Source organism: Drosophila arizonae, chromosome X, assembly GCF_054131065.1.
Source record: "Drosophila arizonae isolate 15081-1271.41 chromosome X, UAZ_ARI_1.0, whole genome shotgun sequence".
NCBI classification, from domain to species: Eukaryota; Metazoa; Arthropoda; class Insecta; order Diptera; family Drosophilidae; genus Drosophila; species Drosophila arizonae.
This window is the reverse complement of record NC_142927.1, coordinates 9,349,330-9,362,139: the sequence shown is the minus strand read 5'-3', so window position 1 is coordinate 9,362,139 and position 12,810 is coordinate 9,349,330. Positions and strand designations below refer to the sequence as shown.

Sequence of the window (12,810 nt, the reverse complement as noted above, 5' to 3'; positions counted from 1 at the left end):
TGTTGCGAACAAAAAACTTGATGAGGCTGCGTGTCTTTTGATTAGGCCATAGCTCACTTGCAGCAGTTCTCACTGGTCCGCCCATTGACCCTTCTGCCCCACAGCTCCCCTCGTTGTTTGCTTATGCCCAATGTTGCTGCCATTATGAGCGCTCGTAAACATTGATGACAGTTTGGAGGCGCAATGGCCACGCCTCTTTTGGCCGCCTGGCCCGTTACGTTCCCATTGATTGATTTCAAACTTTCGGCTCTCAATACCCTATGCAAATATTATGGAGATCAGCTGACGACAATGTAAATTGTTAACTGTGCTGTTACTGTGGCGCTGTTAGCCCAATGTTAACTATGAATTGAATTTTAAGCTCGATTTCAATTAACAGAATGCGATGCAGTGTTCAGGTTGGGTTGCGCTTGCCCCCAGCTTAAAGTGACTCAGTAAAACGACGCTGAAGGGCTACAGAGGTGCCTTGCAGCGGGATAGAGTGTTGGCTGAGATCATCTTTACGATGTGTTCAACATTCTTTATGAGCCATTGCGAAACTTTTTATCGAAAGTAGCAAATCTCTACAACAAGTTTCCCCCAAGGGTGACAGCGTACAACTGGTTAGTTGAGTTGTTGCTGTGCCTGGCTTGCTAGCTCCATGCTAGCTTTCTTTAAGTGGCCACAGAAAAGTTCAGGCTTCATTACGAGTCAATTTGTCGCTCGCTTGACCAGAATTTTGACCATGTACTAGCCACAGAGAGTATGCTCACAGCAAATAGGGCTCTCAAATCATTTAGCCCCTGATCGATATTTGCTTGCTTTACAAAGTTAATGATTCAGAGAAAATAGTCATCTGCCTAATCATCTGTTCTGCAAACATAATTTAATCCTAATTTACTTTTGCCATCATTACAGATCATTCGCTAGTCTGGCATGCCCGGCACGCTGGACTCGTTTTAAAATGGCTCCAATCAGATGCCGTAAATGCGGCAACTTAGTTTCGGCTGAGAACTATAATAAAGTGACATCCGTGAGCATGAAAGTGGCCCTGGACCCTGGGACCCAGCATCCGGCCGCCCTTCGTCTAGCTTTGGTCCCTTTTTTGGGGCATCCCATTGCGTCGTGTTCCACTGTCAAAGCCGCTCATCACTCAGCGCCGCAATGGCAGTCATTAATCAAATGCCACCGAAAACAACCACCCACCGGGCAGCTCCCCTCTGACCCGCCCACTCCGCCACTCCTCGGGCGCCTACTGCGGCCGCAATGACAATGGAACGCGTCGCTTTTGGGCTTTCATTGCATTTGTCACGCAGCATCAAAAGTTGCCGAGGCATGGGAAATGCCACACTTGTGTAGGCGTCCAGTTGCACAAGGACAAGGACAACTCCCAATCTCTCCATCTCTCTCTATCCCTCTTACAGCCCTTTAACTAGTGAGTGTGTGTGTCTGCTTGTCTCCTATGTCAGCTCTGTGTTGCCTTTTTTTCATGCAGCCTGAGCTTAATTATTAGTCTACTCTGATTGTTGTTACGTTGACTGGCTACCTCGCTCTCTCTCCCTCCCTCTCTTTCTTTCACAATCTCTGGTTGGCTGTGTTAATTAACTTGTTTCAGAGCATTTAAAGGCAAGCTTTTTTCGTTGTGAACAGATTCACAACAGTTTAAGCTTAGATTTATAGCACTTCTCTATATCCTAAATACGAATATAAATTTATATTATTTATATATTCTCAATTCGAGCACTTAGCTGAGTCACAAAGCCAGTTAAAATCTTCTTGAATATATATATTGTATAATAAAATATATATATAAATGAAATCAATTTAAGATTTATTGTGGCTTGAAGTACCTTTGGTATTAGGCAGTTTTATAAGTCAAATATTGTAAGTTTTTCAAAATGAAACAAAAGATTTGAATCATAAGAGCTATGATTTTGTTTTCAAACTTAAATTTATAAAAAAATAAAATCAAAATCAAAATAAAAATGCAATTTATAAGTAAAGTAGAGGATAAGGTGGTATTTTTTTTACATCATTCGGAGAAGGTTTTTGGGTCTGCCCTCAAGGTAGAGAAGCAGGGGATTCAGCCAGCTTGACGGAAATTTTAAAATGTGGAATTTTGAAAATGTTTTTTCTCATATTTTTATTTTATTTAGTTTTTTAATTTATGCTTCGTTCGTTACACCCATTTCTTTGTCTATTATCTATTTATTTTAATGTTCATTACATTTTTAAAATACTGTTTTATTCATTTCGATAATAATCAGCAAATATTTCATAAAAGTAAGTTTTCATATTATTAATAATTTTTTTAATTAATCTAATATGTACATATATACACACTATATACTATATAGATATGACATATATATTGGACAGGAAACTCGTTTGAAAATATGTCTTGATTAATTGTGTAATAAATATATATTTTTTGTAAGCTGCTATCAGTTCATCAAAATTCGCTTTTCACATTTGTTTGCGCATTGTGTTGAAATCCATGCGCGTTGCCTCCAGGCATGCCACATGCCACATGCCACACGCCGCATGCCGCATACCGTCTGCCATCGTTCATGCATGCAAACACAACCAGAAAGACGAAGTCGACCAACTGCAACAGCAACAGCAGCAGTACCAGAAATTCAAGCTAGAGGCGCTGGCGGAAGCGGAAGAGCCGGTGGGTGGGGGCGTGGCCATGTGGTGGCCATGAGGGCAATCAATCAGCTGGCCAAACTATTAGAGCAAAAGCTCGACTAGCAACACGACTCCTTCAGCCTCGAGCTGAGTTGCTTAATGGAATTGTGTATTAATTTCATCTATGTACATTCATATGTGAATATATATATATATATACGTATACAGATATAGATTGTATATAACGACCTGTGTTATAATGTTGTAGCTTTCGGAATCGTTGAGCGAATTGCAACAGCAGTTGTAGCGATCGCTCATGCGGCAGACGAGTTGCTTTTTGCAACATTGAAATTGCTGCATTTTATGTGACTGCCTCATATAAATGTGCTCTCCAGATTATCCCAGAATCACCCCAGGACCATCGTAGACATCCACTCACACACACACATGTCTTCAAATGCGCTGTTATGGGTTTGTCCTTGGGCTGGGGCAGTGCGACGACAAGCGAAGGTTTCCGGCAATTGCCCCGGAGTACTGCGGCCCCAGTAAGCTGATTTTTGTGCTACTTAATACCCTGTAATGGCCTTGATGATGAAACTGAATGATACCTATCAGACCGTATCTATAGGTATAAACGGAATAAACATAATACGAAGGAGCAAGAAATTAACTATTCAGCTCTCTCCTCTTCTCTTCCTCTCCTTGTTTCTTCTATCTCTTAAGTCCATTCTCTCCTCTTCCCCTTTCTTTATTTTGTCTTCTTGTTTCTTTTACTTTTTGTCTCATCTTCTTTCCCTTCTTTATCGGCTCTATCTTAATTTTTCTGTTCTCTCTCATTTTTTTGTTTCGCTCTCCATTTTTTATTTATATTTTGTGTTCTCTTCTCTCTCTTTACTATCTCTACTTATCCGGCTTATTCTTATTCTTATTTACCTGCCTTCCTTTTATCTCTATTCCCTCTTTTCCCATTTTTCTCTTTCTCACTCCCTTTTCTCTATTCCAGTTTTCTATTATGCCATCACTCTTCTCTCTCTCCTCATTCTTCTATCTTTTCTGTTCCTCATTGCTCTCTTTAAGGCCGCATCTCCTCTTCTTCTTTCGTATCTCTCTTTCCTCTCTTCCTTTTCCTCGTCTCTCGCTTCTCTCTTGTATTCTCTCTATCCTATTTTCTACTTTATACATTCTTTTTTACTCTCCTTGTCTCTCTCTTTGTTGTCTCTCTTCTTACTTCTTCACTCTCGTCTCTCAACTTCTTTTGCTTTGTTGCTTTGGACGTTCTTATCGTTAGCTAGCCCCAGAGTCATCCACATGGAACCAAAGCTACCCCATTGCCATGGAGCTAACTAGGTAGTACAAGCGCTTATTTCATGTTTGCTGTCGTGGGAAGTTTTCACTGAGAGAAAGGATAGGGATAGGAAGCTGTGAAATTTCATTTGAATGTGTCTCAGTGGACAAATCAAAGTTAACGAAGCTCCGACTTTGGCTCCAGCTGCTGGAAAAACACCAGCAGCTCGGAAAAGCGCGCATGCATCGAAGAAAATTTAAAAATCAGCAGAACAACGAAAGAACAACAATAATGAAGAAGAAGTACAACGCGTAGCAACAATGCCTGTTAAAATATGATAGGCAGCACGAGCTGTCAGAGCAATGCCTGCCACACGCCCCTCGAATACCTCTTCCTTCCCTTCCCTTCGCCCAGCCAGGCAAAAGCAATTAAGTTTTCGTTCCAGCTGCAATACATAAATTTTTGACAACAAAATAAAAAATATCTAGGCTGTGCAGAGGTAGAAAGAGAGGGAGATGGTTGGTGAAAGATGAGTGGGGGTAGCGGGAGGGAAGAGGGAACTGGGCCGTTTGCTGTGTACTCCATGTACCATATCTTGATACTGGAACCTCGCTTTCAACCATTGCTGACTAGCTGTCAGTCAGTCTGGCAGACTGATATTTAAAGCAGATTTGCATAAGCTCCATTAGTCTATATCTTAACGTTAAAACCCAGTTCAATAATGAATCCAATAAACTCTTTTCGATCTGTTCGTAAAATTTTGAAACTAAGCTCTCAAATCTAGTTCATTCACATCTAGTTCAATTGAGTGAGCTGTCAGTTCACAAGTGAAGGGAAAAATCAGCTATCGAACTTAATCACTCTGAATTGGAATAGTTTTTTGCCATTTGCATTTGCATGGACATCATGCGAGGTATAGCTGGCATTTGGTAAAGGGATATGCATATTAGTTGGCTTTAACATGTGGCTTAAAGCGCTTAAACGAAAGCAAGCAGGGGCAACATCTAGTTGGCCAAGCGGGGCGAAATGTCCCTGACATGGACATGAGCAGCAGCTCGGCTGGCTAAGGAGGGAACAGCCTGGAGCTGAAGCATTCCGCTTAAGCAGACAATTTGGCAAGTGCTGGCAACGTGGCAAGAAGGTGCCACGCCCAGCGCATATAGGGCGGTTGCTGCCATTGCCGTTGTTGTTGCTGTTGCGACTATTTAACGCAGCAGCAGCAACAGCAACAACAACCGTGGCAGACTGCAGGCTGCCTTCGCGTGATTTGTGTGCGAGCGCCCTTCAAGGACACACGACGCGCAGGCGACTCTCGCAGAGTGCAGCAGGAGGGGCAGGAGAGGAAGGAGATAGGGTGAAAGGGTCTATGGTTGCATTTTACTATGTGCCATTGTGGCCATAAATTCAATGCACTTGAACTGCATGCCTCGCGAGGAGCAAATGCAGCAAGAGCATGGGAAGAGGCCAGAGAAGCAGGTTGAAGCACCGCGTCGGTGACGCAGCCGGAGACGGAGCCAAATTGAGACACAGGGTCGACATCAAAGTCAGAATCACAGCTCCAGAGTCTCACAACAACAACATTTGCGTCTGCGAGTCTCAGGGCTTCAGCACATCAGAGCATCAGAGTCAAAGAATTAGGGTCGGAGTCACAGTAACAGTCAGAGTCACAGAATATTTGAGGTCATAGTCCGGTTCCGGTTCGATGCCTGAGGCCGAGTCATAAGCCTCGTTTATGACCCCAGGGCGCAATTGCTCTTCGCTTTATGCATCGTTGTCAGCAGTTTATGCGCCGTTTGGTCATTTGCCCAAATTGTTTATGACCCAAAGGAGGCAAAGCAGCGATCCAGCAGCCACATGGCCAAAAAGGCTGAATCACATTTTTTGTATTGGCCAGGCACTTGCCAGAGCTACAAGCCATTAAAACCGAACATGGCGTACCATTTACGACAGAGCTGCCACCCTATACAATCATTTACTTAATTTCAAATTATATTTAATATTAGCTTCGAATGCTCAGCTTTTATCATTGGGCAGCAGTCTAAGTGATTGCCGGACAAGTCATCTGCGGGGAGAAGCTTATCGAATCTATGGAAAGTACTTATTGTACGAAAGCGAAGAAGAATCATACGGATTACTGATTAAGATCTTTGTATATATTATAACTCACCTCAATATATTATTATCCCAGTTTCATTCTTGAATAACAAAGCTGTATTGCGCTTGAAGACTCGTCTGCATATTTAATATTTATAGACTTTGATATACAATCCCGACCGACTATTAGACTGAGTTGAAATAACAATTTGATATCTTGATATCGTGCTAGTCGATTGATTTAGTATTGTAGTGCAATTAAAGGATGCACTGTCACTAAGAGAGAGACAACAATAGCTGTTGCTGAACTTGGTCCCGGGTGTCGCTGGGTGAGAGCGAGACGGCTAGTTATGTCGTTCGCAGCAGGGTCGCTTTGCTTTCGATGAACAAGAATACGCGATCATGATTAGAAGTTTCGAGAGTAGACGAGAAGTCACACTTGGTCAAAGACGATTGAACGAGTAAGAGCATTAAAAAGAGTTTAGCGACACACCGGGAATTCGTTGTGAACGCGCAGCTAAGATGGAAAACCAAAATGAGAAACGATCGCCCCGACATATATATGTATGTATTTATCTAACAGGCTTCTATATCTTATATAAAGAGTGTAGACTGCTCTTCCCAAATGCTGTCACCCTCAATGGAATTAAAAGATAATCATAATTAGTTTGATTAGAGTTTTTTAATTTTTATACGTTTTCAATATAGTTTTTTTTTTTTCATTTTTTCTTTATAATACTTTTTTTAATAACAACTTTTTTTTTTTTCTTTTTTTGCGTATTTTGATATTTGAACATGTTACCCCTGGAAAACACATTTCACAACAAATAAACGCTCTAGGAGAGCCTCTGCCTCTTCCGCTTGGTAAAGATCTCGTCTGGGCGCTTCCTCTTGACCGAGGCACTATTTCCAGCTACATAAACTGGATGTGGGCTGTGCTCCATAAGCATTGGTAATGGCTCAAGCACCGCGCACTCCAGCTTGAGCTTCTGGTACTCTATCTTCTCATTTGAGTTCGGTTTCATGATCCAGCGTTTGGTTAGCTAAAAGTTCTAGGTTTATAAAATCTGATTTTTACAAAATATTATTTTACATTAGAACGGGGAAAAACATTTACCGATTCGATTTCGTATTTTTGAAAAAATTAATAAAAATTTTGTTTTAGGAAAATATATAGATTTTTGTAAAATGTTTACTGTTGCTCTCGATGTGTTCTGTCGGCTGTGTCGACATATAATGAATGCTGAGAGTGAGAGCTGAGAGGCTAACTTGATCAAGGCTGATGTAATCTAAACAAAATGTTACTTAATCTGAAATTCAGGAAAGCAAAGGGAAAAGAGAATAAAAGTGAAACATCATGAGAGATAAATTGAAGGGAAAGACAGAGAGACTGGAGATAATGCACAGAGCCTTTCCTCTCATCAGAGAGATATTTCTTAAATGCCGACTCACCAATTAAATCTAGGAATAAAATTTATGTTCCAATAATACATATGTATATGGTATATATACGTTCCTCGTAAAGAAAGTTAATGAAACACATTGGACTTGCATTAAATATAATTGTTTCAATTTAATTCCCGAAATGTATTGTATATAATTGTTCGTTTAATAATTTTCGCTTTGACATTTTTTGTAGTATACGAGTATATACATATATTATATATATATACATCTGTGTATATATAAATATCTGTCTGTATAGAAAGTTCTATATATGATGCGCACAAATACATACATATATTACATATATATACGTAAATTTTGCATTTTTTTGTATTCAACTCTTTTTTAATTTTTGTCATAGAAACAAACATTTTAGTACCCTTATGGACTTTAGCTTTTACTTTTGAATTTGGAACACTTTGTCGAACGAATCTTTATCTTTAGTAGGGGTATTCTTTAGCTCCTGCACATTTTTGGTAATTTCTGCGTTCATTTATTTTTTACTTATTGTGCAAGCTCTTGTCAAATTGAACATGTGATCAATTATTTCTGTGCACTTTACAACACTGAATTATTCAATAGAGACTTATTCGCATATTCAATTTGCTGCCTGTTTGCCGAACCAATTTTTTTACAGTGATTTTTCGGAGCCAAGAAATACTTATAAATCCCTTATATATTTGCACATATGTATATATATAGGTATATACATATATAGCTCTTTTATTATGTTTGTTGTTTTTTTCTAGATTTAGTTGTAATTGTATTTAAGGTTTAATTAGTTGTTCCGCATAGTTTGCACTAGAATATAGTTAGTTTTTCACATATAAGATTCTTAAAATATGTATTTATATATATATATATATGTATGAATGTATATATATTTGTGTAATATTAGTTTAATTCAGTTGGATGGGTTGTTTATTTGTTTAAAGCTTTCATTAGTTATACTCTTGGTTGTAGTTGTTTCTGTGTTTTAGTTCTAATTTTTGTAGTTCTCCTTCTTGGTCGAAAGTTAGCACACAGGCAAATTACAAATTACAGTTATAAATAGACATACAGATTGATAACATAGATAGTTGGTTAGCTAGATAGATCGATAGATAGAAGAGTAACACACCTATAAAATGGACATCGAGAAGATTATTCATATGCTCACAGTATATAGAATATGTATATATATTATAGTTGGCCAACTATATAATATTTGGTATGCAAATAAACGTTAATATTTTTAGCGGCTATAAAGAGGCATAGACCAATTGACACGTTGGCAATACAGATCCGACCAAATCCTAAATCAACTATCCTGTGCCGTATGCAGAGAGTTGCATATATAACGTTTTCTTTTTCTTTTACTTTTTTGTTTTTGTTTAGGAACGAACGAATCTCTTATTCGTTTTCTATACTCGTTTCAGTTCATTTCTTCTTCTAATTAAATTTGGTTATAGCTGAAGTCGCTTTCTCGATTGTTTAACTCCATAGAGTTTCATGCTCGCAAGTTTTACTCTTTTCATTTCCAAGTGTTCCCTCAATTTAGAATCTCAATTTTCAGCCTAAAAACTATATTATTGACTTAATGCAAAAAAAAAAAAAAAAAAAAAAAAAAATACCAACAATTGATCTACCTGAACGAGCATTAAGAATCTAATTCACGTAGGTTCTTAAATCGAGCCTTTATATGTATGTATATAGATAAAGATATAGATATAGATATAGATATAGATATAGATATAGATATAGATATAGATTTAGGTATAGGTATCTAGGTATAGGTATAGCTATAGACACTTGTAGTTAGGAGATATAGCAAAATATGTAATCGTATGGGGGGATATCTTTTGAGCGTTTGCAACAAAACTGTTTTACTTGCAACGATCTATTTAAATTTATAATACTAAGTAAACCTTATTATGTAAGTATAGGGTAACGAAATAGTTTCCTTTTGACTGTGTGTGTGAGAGTTATGGCGTATTTGGGAGACTGTTGCGCGTAAGGTAGAAAGATAAATATAATAATTAATAATACTATAAATAATGCATGGGATGCAGAGTGACAGACAAATGCTGAACAGCACGACAAAATGTTAACGCAAGATGTGTCATAGCAGCGAGCTTTGTCGCGGATGAAATTGAGGCCATGGTTCCTCAGCAAATCAAGAAACAGAGAGAGAGAGAGAAAGGGAGAGAGAGCGAAAGAGAGAGAGAAATAGAGAGAATGATAGATAGAAATTGGGTGTAGAATTGCGTGGCTTTGAGTTTTTACATTTGTACATTGTAAATTGTAGTAGTTGTTGGACAGTTTTGTATTCTAGTAGAACTGCATTTAGTACTCTTTATTATCATCTTCAGCTGCCTATTGACATTAAACTTGACTTACTCGCTGACTTACTTATGCCTTAGCTGAGCTCTCTCGCACCTGCACTCAGTCACACATCCACACTCACACACAGTATCACACACACACACGCGCACACTTAAGCCTTAACATACACTCTCTCTCTCTCTCCTCCTATCTACACCTGTTCGGCACTCTCGTCCAGCACCATCGAGTGCAGATCCATGGCGGAGCGCGTCTTCCTTGGGGGTCTCGGCATCAAATAGTGACTCGTGCTGGCACCCACGAAAACCGAATTCTGCCGAGGCCGAGAGACGTGCGAGACATGCGAGGCATAGCCTGAAATAAATAAGTAAAAATATTTTATATTAGTATATGCCATTGGTATTCAAAGAAAATACCAGTATTAGTGCTAGGTTGCAGCATTATTAGGCGGTGATTACGATCGGGGTGGTAATGGAAATGTTAATGATACCGGGACAAGGAGAATCATAATGATAATGCTAATGATGGTTAAATTAAAAAAAAAAAAAAAACTATGCTAATAAAATTATAGAAATAGTAATGATAATGATTATGATAATGGATTTTCTCATCCCAATGCCATGAACATTTCTAGGCTGTTACGAATGTCAATGATAATGATATGATGAAAGTGTTAAAGAAAATGGCCAGCATTATAATAATGTGTAATATAATACGAATATAGTTATGATATTAAATAAAAAGTGGGTAGAAAAATAATAGTACTCATAGATAAGGCTTTGATAGTGCTAGACATAAATATCTAATGAAAGTATTGTTAATGACAGGCTAATGAATTAGTCATAATCCAAATTTGATAGACTCATTTAATATCATCAGTGACTACACACAATCGACTGATCATTTACTCGCACAGTCATACACACACACACACACACATACACACACACACACACACTCAGATGCATGAAAAAGCAGCTTTCCCTTCCCATTTCACCCACTGCGCATTCCATTTTTAGCAATTTTTCCATTTGCTAGTCCATGAGTTGCGTATAAGCATGTGTGTGTGGGTGTGCGTGCGTGTGTATATGTACGTTTCCACTAGATTTAATTGCATAGCTATTGTCGTCAGGGTCAGAGCTGGACCTGGAGCCGGAGCATTCTCGAGCGCCAGCAAATGGCATTAAAATTGTATTGTTATTTGCTTCGCTGGCGCCTTCGGTTCCCCCCTTTGAGCAGGCCTCACAGCGCGCCACGCCTCCTCGTGTGCGCCCTCTCTGCCTTGGTGTTGTGGAGCTTAATTGTCTGGCAACTCATTAGAAGTCCAACTAGAATGCAGTACTTAAAGCAGGCAACGCCTCAACTAGCGCGCATTAAACATATTTATAAGCTATATTTCGCTGCTCTCTTTTACTCTCTCTCTCTCTCTCTCTTTCTCTCTCTGTCTCGTTCTGGTTCGCTGTGTTTACTACTCTTTCCAGTGAGTTGCATCTTGGCAAAATTAAGTCCTCTCTGACAGCGGCGCTAATGCGTAAAGCGCAAACATGTGCGTCCGGCATAAAAGACAAATGCATTAAGCTGGCACAACTTCTTAAGAGCTGCGTGACGGGGAGTGCACGACTAGGAAATACCCTAGGTAATGTGAGTTAACACAAGTAGAACTCTATTTAATGCATAATATATATGTATGCAACTAAAATTATAGATAAACTTTCTTAGGCATTTATCATATATATTTCTAGATCTACATCAGTTCAGGCTTGACTGAGTTTTCTATAAGACCTGAATAGACCACCAAGTTCATTCTATTTTTGCCCTACTAGTCCTGGCAGCTGTTGCCTATAGAGCTGAATTAATGATGAGTGACCCATATCTAAGTATCATGTTATATTCGCAAAGGGGGTCCACATACATATGTACATAGATCATGCATGCATGTATGTAATTAGTCAAGCGTGGCTAAATAAATGTTGATATAAAAGTTTGCGGCTTCATCAACTTTTATAGCCCTTAAAAGTTACGCAACTGCATACCATTAAATGAAGTGCAGGGTAAAGCAACTCAAATTTTAGTTTCAATTTATGATGATTGGCCAAAGCGCTAGTTTTCGAATAGTCCTTTATATTTACCAAATTTAAAACACTTGAGGCAAAACATTGATTAGAGTGATTATTAAATCAAGTCTCTATAAGTTCGATAAGCTAGACAAGTTCTTTTTCTTCTGGTTCTTAAGGCGAAAAGTTTGCAAACTTGCAGCTCGTTCGATGCGATTAACATGTATATTCATGCAAAATTTATTTGCATCGGAAAGTTTGCAGCGTTTCGCACAAAAGTAGGCAACACAACATGCATTACGAGTTGACAGCACACACACACACACGCGCGCGGAATAGGGTCTATCGACTGTGAGTATGTGTGTGTGTGAAGACGTTGTTCGTATTTAATTGCATTTTGCATTTGCATTTTACGCGAATTTTTCACACGAAAACCAACAAACAAAAGTAAATAGTAGAGAAATGCGCGACTAGTAGATGCTCTGTAAAGAATTTTTATTGAGAACATTTTTCAGTCAGTTAGCAATATTCGATGCTATGTAGGTACCATGGGGGACTATCAAAGCTCGATGTCTTCAGCTTTTTAAGTTTTGAGCTAAACTACAAATAATGCATATCGACATTTATCGATTATTCATGATTTCTCAATTTTCATGATCACACTTCATAGCAATTCTTCCCATTACATGCAGACCGTTGCAATGACTGATTATACCCACTGGCATAGCATTGTTGAATATGAATGGGGTGGAAACGATAGACGTGCAGCATGCAACATGAGGCACGAGCGTAAAGCGTAAAGGCCGGCGCAGCCGTTTGGTGCGGGGCACGTGGCAAGGACGTCAAGGACAATGGGCTTACCCTTCGCATATATGTTGGGATTATAGGCCGCAAATTGACACGTTGGCATATTCAAATTATGATTGTGCACCATGCCCATCGACATGCGGGACACCGACGAGCGCTGCAATGACAAAAACCAAAGAGAATATCAATGAG

The 12,810-nt window shown here is 39.0% G+C and overlaps 1 protein-coding gene across 2 annotated transcripts in view; it reads right to left on the bottom strand.

Moving 5' to 3' along the window:
- Nucleotides 1-3,597: 3,597 nt before the first annotated feature.
- The window catches only part of LOC108619543 (uncharacterized), a 65,028-nt gene continuing 55,815 nt past the window's right edge, over nt 3,598-12,810 (bottom strand). Inside the window, exons 5-7 of one of the 2 annotated variants that reach the window (XM_018016191.2) lie at nt 12,673-12,775; nt 7,107-10,111; nt 3,598-7,041 (exon numbers count right to left, since the gene is read on the bottom strand). In XM_018016191.2, coding sequence (XP_017871680.1) covers nt 9,951-10,111; nt 12,673-12,775 — 264 coding nt within the window. In that variant the 3' untranslated portion in view covers nt 3,598-7,041; nt 7,107-9,950. The remainder of the gene's footprint in view (nt 7,042-7,106; nt 10,112-12,672; nt 12,776-12,810) is intronic. The other variant, XM_089473156.1, reaches the window with a different exon arrangement.